Here is a 9184-nt window from a genome sequence, read left to right as displayed (position 1 = left end):
AATCGATCCGGGGGGGAAAAAAATCCTTCTTTCATTACATTGCGACTTACAACATTGCTATCCCTCTTTCATCCTTTTGAAGTCATGTTCAATGTTAGACTGGATCTTTTTGTGCATCTTCATAGCACGTTCTAGAAACACATTGAAGATTATGCGGAGAAGAAAGTTCTAATGATGATAAAGCCGGCTAGCATGTCTCCTCACATTTGTTTTCATTTTCTTCTTCATAAACTGTTTCCAAGCTTAATATTTGAAACCTGGAAACGTACAATAGTGAGATGCGGCGTAATTGCCAAGAACATTTGAGATGGGTTCTATTGAGACACTAATGAAAAAAAAAAAAAACCCCAAAAATTGCCTCTAGACTCTTGCTCTTCATACTCATTTGTAATATATTGAAATGTAAGCCACATGCCATGGGGAAGTTTTAATTAGATATTTTCTTCTTGATCCAACCAATTTTATATATATGTTTTCTTGGACTATTTTTCATAATTGACAAATGTTAGGACCATATTTTTATGTAGTGGACATATCCTATTACAAAATAAACATTACTCGTATTTGGGTCGATCTAAGTGGATTCAAGAATATCATGAAGTACTTTGAAGAAGTTTTTCAACTGGTAGTATTGAAGATATGAAAATTGCACAAAGAAATAAGTGGTTAAAAGCTGAAAACGCTGAAAACTGGGAACTTTACACCTATCTCAACACTTTCAATCTATTGAAATTTAATGAACCTCGATACCTAGTTTAACTGTTTAACACCTCTCAATCTATTGAGCTGATAGATTTCATAATATAGCCTACAATGTTTGAATTCTAATTAGATATTGTTTATGAGTTTGTGTAAACCTAACAAAAATAGGATGGCCCGTTCAAAAGGCATGTTAAGCTCCTATTGAAATATGGTGGTAGAGATAGAAAACCCTAACCCTAGCCCATTCATAAGGTTTTCTTATTGACACCCTCTCCTCCATCTTTTGAACCTGCAAGTTTAGAAAACAAAAGAAAGAGATCTTGTTGCAATTCTTGTGCACCTTTTGGTTCTGTACCAAGCAAGGTCTTGTGCAAAGTTGTTAGACACAAATTAGAGATTTGTGCAAAAGAAGTCTTTTACAAGATTAAATCTAATTAGGAATTCAAGCAAAGGTTCCATTATAGGTTAGTATTATGCATGGGATAGGCCTGGTAGTGGTAAGATTTCTTGTATTTGTAATCGCTGGATTCTTAATTAGTAGATTCTTATTGAGAGTGTGGTGACCTGAAATTTACTCAGTGGAGTTTTTGCCCCAATAAAGTTTTCCCTTTTAGTTAATAAATCACCATATCAAGTTTAATTTCCGCTGGTTGGGGGTTTGCATTCACAGCTCTAGTGGCACATGAGTTTGGAACTTGGAAGTACGTCCTTGTCTATTCAGCAATATTGCGTTGCTTGTCTAAGTAGGTCCGATTCCTCCTAGGCTTGCATGTGTGCTTAATTACCTTTGATGGTTACTTTGTAGTTGACCGGCGGACAAATTTGAAAGCTTTCTCTTTGTAAGCTACGTACCCTTCAGATACCTCTTTTAATGCTTAAAATCAATAATACGAGTTGCTATTCACTGTTCTAATTGAACAATTTGTGAGTTTTAGTCCCCAGTTATAACAAATTTAATCAACTTTTAACCAGTTAATTAATTATGATCTTGAATAAATTGATTAACACACTCAAGACTCACCAAAAACACTAAATTGATTACATTATCAATTTCTTAAAACTGCACTTTCTGATTTTATCTATATATATGCAAGATTAAATTACAATTTTTGTTATTTTTTATTATTATTATTATTATTATTTTGAATTTGAATAAAGTTTAGTTACAAAATTGGTTATAGCATAAGGCTACAGCTTTACTCAATATCTATTTATTGGATGAAAATTTTGACAAATTTACCGTTGTATTACATTTTCTCTTATATCTTTCATGCTTGCAAAATTTCTAGAAAATTAACGATCAATAACTATGTCATCAATATAATTTTTAAATTGTAAGTTTTTGTAGTTTAAAATTATGCATAAAATATAAGCTTATAGATCTCACATAATAAATAATATCCAATTGGTACAACCTTTACATGTGTATTAAAAGGGTAAAGAAAATGGAATTCAATAATTAGATTATCAAAATATGTAGTAATATTAAAATTTTTAAGGGAAATGTAGCCTTAGGCTACAATCAATTTTGTAGCTAAATTTTATTCTATTATTTAAAACAAATGTAAATTGGTCCTACACATAGGAAAATTGATCAGAATGCTGCTGGATGACATTATCCAAAAAGATATAACCAATATAGCAGTAAAAGCATGAATTTTGGAGAGAAAATGACCCACAAACTGGGAGAATTGTTTAGTTTTTAATATTGGTTTCAATTGGTTCATACTTCATATTGAGTGCCGGATCTGGCAATGTAAAATTGTTTGTCTTTACCAATGGAAGTAGAAGGACGGAACAACCTAATAAATTGTCTCAATTTATTAGCTACCTTCCATATGCATATTGTTGAAGAAGGTAGCTAATATTTGGAGGTAATAATTGGATTCATTATATAAATAGCTATTAATTGTTTCAATTTTACAGACAGCATAAATGTGCAAAGTGTTAGCTTAGCTAGGCTATAACTGGTGAAGATGGCACTACCAAAATCTCAGGTCGCGACTCTTACGTTGAGGGGCCTCTCTTTACTTTTCCTATTACTATCATTCATAATCCTTATTACTAATAAGAACACAGAATCTGAAAAGTACGCCTGGAAGGCTCTTTATAGCTACAGGTAACACTACAACAAACATGAGCTTTTTCAACATATTTTTATCTACGGTCACTAAAAAATGTTAATAAAAGTCTTTAATTTCTACATTTGCACTCAACTGTTGAAAAATTCACATATGTATTTCTACAGTTGACATAACTGTTGAAATAAGTGGCGAGAAATTCACGTATATATTTCCACAGTTGGCATAACTGTTGAAATAAGTACTAAATAAGAGGTGAGAAATTCATCCAACAGTGCACTGGTCCACGCATCGACTCCTTCGATGTCGAGGCCCTCGAGGGTCCCTAGCGCAGTCAGAAATGAATATGAGGTACTGAATTCTTATTCCTTTTTGAAAATTTTGTGTTATGTGGAACTATTGTGAATCACTCTGTGTGTGTGTGTTTGATTTTAAGTGTTTTTGTCATAGTTACTATTTGGTTCATGAGAAATGTCCGATGAGATAAGTAAGGTTTGATTTTACTTTACTAGAACTTAGTGTGTTGAACTCAATTTAAATGGAGTTTGGTATGTCTTAGCGATTTGCAAACGTGATTCTGTGATTTGTATGAATCTATCTTAGCGTTATATGCACTTTGAGGTGGGACTGATATTTGGGATTTTAAGATTTGTCTAAATTATTACTCTATGGAAGAATAATGAGAAATAACTAAGGAATTGGTACCACCTTATTTTCAATTCTTCATATTTTTTTGTTGAAGATCATTATATGAGACTTGGATTGGGGCTTTTTGGTAACAGTTCAGAGGAATAAAATAATCCCATTATCATTGTGTTATTAGAATCCTGAGCAATGAGTGGGGATTAGTCTGATCTAGGACTTGGTCCGAAAAAAAAAAAAAAAAAAACCTCTAGAGTGAATAGTGAGTGACTCGGCTTTCATGTACTGAGTTGACCACTCTGTCTCATTTTATCTCATTCACCAATAGGGTGAGACCAAGTGGCAATTGCCGCTGAAGGGCTTGAGGATCTCTGTGTTCCATTGAGGCTCTGCTTCTGCTATTTATGGGACTTTGCTTTGATGGGTTGTTCTTTATTTGCCTTTTATATATAAATCAGAAAGACGCAGATGTGGATTTGGATCTCTCATTTATATTTTTGTATTAGTTGCTTGAAATGGTTGATCTGTGATTCTTTGATCAGAATAAATTGTATTGCGTTCTTTTGGGTATGACAGGGGAAGCTTGGAATGGATTCTACAAGTAGAGATTTTGTGAATGATAATGCTGCAATAGGAAAGAAAAATAAAGCCTCTTTTATTGATGTTTGGGATGGTTTTAGCTGTCTTTTTCTTGATCTCTTGAATCTTGCCTCAGAACCTGACAGATCTGACCCTCCTTGCCACATCCCTTGCCACACTCTTCAGGTTTGTCTTTGTTTCTTTTTTTCTTTATATGAAATCTTATTGCAATATTTATCTAGTCCTGATCTGATCAATATTAATACATCATGGCAGTGAGTTAATTTTTATGGCGGAAGAGCTTGACATAAAGATAATCATCTTCACACCATCTTTTGCGCACACAAGTGTTTGGTTAAAGTTATGTAAAAACAACTGGCTGTTATTTTTTAAGTGGTCATACTCTGATTTCAAGGATCTCTTCATCTCAATTCAACTATTTACTTATATGAAAAAGCAGCTTATTTACTACTATTATTTATGGTGCTCCAACAGTATGTGGGGTGTCAAGAGTATTGTAAAAAAAAAATGTAAAAGGGTTTTGAATGCTTCTACAAACTTAACAAGCAACATTCTTCATTTGTCAGTGCATTACTCAGCTCTCTCTCTCTCTCTCAATTTTTTTACTGGAGTTTTGTTTTCTCATAAAGTTATCCAATCAAATTTCTAATCGATATATCCATATAGAATAGAGATAGTTCTCCCATATAAATGATAATCTAGTTCATTGATTTTGTAGCATTTTGCAATATCTTTTCATTTCTAGTTACAGAATCACTTTATTTAATATTTATTTTGGGAATTGTTGATGTCACGTCTTTGTTGGATTCCTTGAAAATTAACCTACCTATTGTGCTTATACTTTTCTTCTGCATTTTACGTGCAGTTGTGAAGGATCTTAAGTATCTTGACTCTCATGAGTGGATTAATGTGGAGGAGAATTCTGATACTGTTGGCATAACCAACTGTGCTCAGGCTTATTTAGGTGATGTTGTCTGTTGAAATCCTAAATGGGGGCTCCTGTATCACAGGGGAGAGAGAGAGAGTGAGAGATGGTGTATGTATATCGGATAACTCTTGTTTATTTGACAGGTTTCTCAGCTTTTGAGTTTCAAGGATTTGGGTTGCCCTGGGATTAAGTTTGGAAGTTAGATAGTGTTTGGTTCAAAGATTATGGCAAGGAAAATAGGAGAAAGAAGGAAGAGATTGCAGAAGATTACTGCTTCATCTGCAAAGATGGAGGGTTGCTCATGGTCTGTGAGTACAAGTAAGTTCTCAAAAAAACCACAACTTTTTTCATTTGGGCATGCCAATATTTATTTAAGAAAATTCAAAAGTTGGTCCTCTCAATCTTTAGTAATAAGGGCAGTTTTGTCATATAAAATGCTATGGAAGAGAGAGTTGGATAAAATAAAATAATGGTTGTAGAAATCAGTATCAAACATGTTTGTTTGTTGGATTGTGTTGCACGTGCCATGCATGTGATTGAGTGAGCCAATGTAAGGCACTTGTGGTGGAGGGTAGCTCATTGGCTTTGGAATTATTATTATAACTGTGATATAAAGTAGGGGTGTGGTGCCTGGATTGAATGAACAGTAAATTTGGATGAAATATTTTGGTCCTTTTATTTTTATTTGGTCACTTTTGTTTTTGTGGTATTAGAATGATGTTTAAATAATCTGCCCAAAATTTGGATAAATTAACTTGTCATTACCTGATTACCAACCCTTTCTGATGGTGGATTTCTGATGGTGGGTTACTGCTGCTGGTTTTCCTCCTCTACAATATGATCCATATGTCTAAAATAAAACTTAAATGCTAGGTTAAGTCATCAAAGATATTGTAGGTGTAGTATTGGTTTCAGAATTAAGAAACTCAGTAATATGATACATTTGCTTTGTGGTAAACACAGTATTTAGATACAAGCTTGGCAATTAGGCACACAAGTATTCCTAAGATACGTTACTAATGGCACCGGATGATTTGAAAGTCTGGTTTATGATTTTGCTTATATCTTACATGTTTGATCAAAGGAATTGTATATGTACTTTTAGTTTTTCGAATTAAGAAACTTGTCATAGTGCATATTTGATTTCTGGTTACCAGTTCCCTGGTACAAACTTGGTCTTTGCTAGCACAAACATGCTATGTTTCTAACGGGGCTAGGTGATTAGTGATGCTGGTCAGATGTATAAATTCCTATATATCCTATATAATTGGATACTGATGCATCTCTTTCTCTTAAGAACTTTCAAATATAATTGGAAATTATTATGTTTCTTTCTCCTTAAGAACTTTCATATAAAATATACTTTTTGGTGTGGGGTCAAAAGGCATTGTCAGTTTTTTTTTTTTTTTTTAGCATATTCATTGTTATGAAATAAGGTACCCAAACTTTGTTCCAAATCAGTTACGTTCATTTTCTATTTATAGAATGTGCACAGTTATTTGTTTTTGTTTATTGCATTTCTTTTCGTTTTAGCTAGTTTTGATATGGTTAGTTTTAATTTTAAGAAATGAGTTTATGCAATTTTAGGTGTTTTCTTATTTGAATTTGAATTTTGGAAATGTTAATAGAATAAATTACCTCCTTTAAAATGTTGATAGTTCAGTCCAATCATTCACTTTCACTTACCAAGTTTGCATCTATACATTTGTAAATTGCTAATATGTGACTTTTTTTGTGCTGGTTTTATTTATTTATTTTTTTAGGTAAGTGCATTTTCTTCCTAAAATGAACTACCCTTATTTGGCTTTTTCAGGTTTGGCACTTAAACAATGACTAATGGATGGCACTTCTTGCAGGCATCAAAAGAACTTAGTGATTAATGGGATCTCATGCACATTGAAGAGGACTTGGCTATAGATGTCTAGATGGCAGATGTGAATCACTATGTTTTTAAAATTTCCAATGAATTGGTCTTGAAGGTTAAAGGTTATAAGAATCTTCTATTTTAAAAGGTAGATGAACAATGTAAATTTAAGAGTGTAAAGGGCAGTAGGTAGAGTAGTTGAGCTGTATTGATTTTTACAGTTTGTTTCAGATTATTAAATTTGGATTATTGTGAAAGAGTGCATCCAAATTTATTTTTTTTTTTAACAAGAAAAATACATATTTCAACGGTTGGATGCCTGTGGATAAAAGTAATAAGCATACTTTAATGTATATATTTTGACGGTTACTAACCGTTGATAAATGTGTAATACTTTTTTCAACGGTTGCATAGGTCGTAGAAAAATATTCTCGACACGGTTTTTAACAACGGTTCTCTATGGTCATTCCAACCGTTGAAAATATTTTTTTCGACGGTTTTTAATACTTTTTTCGACGGTTTCAACCGTTGAAAATAGCCAAGTTTCTTGTAGTGTAAGATGTAAGCACTGAAAAATTAATTTTCATTATCACTAATATTGCTATTGTATTTGTACAGAAATTAGTCTACATAGGCACACGTTGAAAATTATGTTTTGAAATTACAATTTTAGTCAACAAAATAAGATATGGAAAAAAATATATGTGACTGGTTCTAATTAATTTATTAAAAAATTTGGGATTAATCTTCTCTAATTATATCATCGCTCCTTTTCAGAGCCTTTTTTCCCCCTATATATTTAAATGTATTTAATTTTATTTATTGATATGCCTAGATATTTCTTTTCTATTAATTCTTTTTGTTTTTTACTAAGTATTTCATGTGAAACTTTTATAAACTGCAGCTACATGTTTGGTATTGGCATCATTGGGATTGCATATAGCCTTTTGCAAACAATTGCATTTGTAATGTTCCGGATCGTGATGGAGAATGATAAAGGGGTTCTCTTTGAATTGTATGGTGACAAGGTACCATCATAAATTTTTTATTATTTTTTTAATTGTCTTAGATTTCCTACTAATTTCTTCCTATTTCATTTCATTTTTTCATGGCACTGTAGGATATTTGAGGCTTAGTTTAATAGCTTCCTTTAAAAGAAAAGAAAATAAAGAAATAGAGAAGAATATTACACATTTGCAACTGAAAACAACGGCCTGACTCATTGTATATTGAAATTCCTGGAAATTTCTTCTAAGGTTTCACTTGATATGTTGATCGAAAGGCTTGTCCTCTAAGTAAGAATGACTTAATTACTATTTATTGGCCCCCAATTAGAGTTTTATTTTATTTTATTTTATTTTTTTAGAAGATATTCAGAAAAGGCTGAGCTGCAAGATTGCATACCAGACTAAAGGCTTCTACACTAAAATATTTACAAATTTATGTGGTAATAATGTGATTAGTGGACTTCAACAACCTTATAATTGACTTCAAATTTTATTTATTTTTTATTTTTTTATGATTGGTGACATACAAATTTGTAAGTATTATGTAGACCTAACATCACTACTCTAATATAAATTATAATTAGTGACACATTGATTGTAAATATTATGTAATAATTGTATTATCCCTAACATCACTAGTCGAAAATATATCTCATTGTTACCTTAGAAATCAGAAGGGTCAGAACTATCATACCCCCGAAAACAACTTGGTTACATTTTAATTTGGGAGTTTGACAATCATGGCTTTGGCAGGTTATATCATACGTACTAGCCACCGCGGCAGCTGCAGGAATTGGTGCTAGCATAGATTTCAAAAATTGTTATGATGGGTTTTACAATACGAGATATTTCAATATGGGATTTGTATCAGCTGGCCGCCTTCTCCTCGCATTTGTGTGCACTGCTTCATTGTCAATCATGTCTTCTTATGCACTTCAAAAGAAAGTTTAGTTGTTGTCATCATGCAACAATCTTTAACTAATAACTACCACTTTCCTTCCTAGAATTGAAATGCCTCTCTAGTTTAGAGAGGCATTTCACTGCAATTACCAATTCTGAAGAAGTTGTGGAGACCCAATGCCAGAACAAGTTTTTCTTGAGAGGCATTTCAATACTAATGTTATCCTTGAGTCTTTTCATTATATAGCCACTACTCCTGGGAATATCTTCAGATAATTTAGTGCTCGCCAATTAAGTGTTGTATGCAACAATATCAGTTGCAATGGCATAAAAAGAGATTTCTTGCAACTAATGAAATTTGCCCATAGCATTGATCTCAGAAAAACTATTAATATATATGTTCTATTGCGAAAAAAATATTAACTTATTGTCATGTGTTTAATGAGTTACATGCATTCAT

The 9184-nt window shown here is 32.4% G+C and overlaps 1 protein-coding gene across 2 annotated transcripts; it reads left to right on the top strand.

The window, feature by feature from the left end:
- Positions 1–2678: 2678 nt before the first annotated feature.
- Positions 2679–8964, top strand: LOC142617807 (CASP-like protein 4D1). Of its 2 annotated transcripts, XR_012841053.1 has the most exons (5): positions 3027–3134; positions 4002–4190; positions 4891–5271; positions 6767–6965; positions 7722–7849. XR_012841053.1 is itself a non-coding variant. In XM_075790769.1 (3 exons), exons 1-3 carry the CDS (start codon positions 2679–2681, stop codon positions 8773–8775), a joined length of 465 nt encoding a protein of 154 aa, XP_075646884.1. In that variant the 3' UTR covers positions 8776–8964. The 2 variants fall into 2 exon arrangements, 1 of the variants encoding a protein (XP_075646884.1); XM_075790769.1 differs by lacking the exons at positions 3027–3134; positions 4002–4190; positions 4891–5271; positions 6767–6965 and adding exons at positions 2679–2821; positions 8578–8964 and having other exon boundaries at positions 7722–7845.
- Positions 8965–9184: the final 220 nt, after the last annotated feature.

The sequence above is a fragment of the Castanea sativa genome, chromosome 11 (genome assembly GCF_040712315.1).
Source record: "Castanea sativa cultivar Marrone di Chiusa Pesio chromosome 11, ASM4071231v1".
In the NCBI taxonomy this organism is placed as follows: domain Eukaryota; kingdom Viridiplantae; phylum Streptophyta; class Magnoliopsida; order Fagales; family Fagaceae; genus Castanea; species Castanea sativa.
Note: the sequence above shows the minus strand (reverse complement) of the source record. Positions and strands in the feature narration are given on the sequence as shown.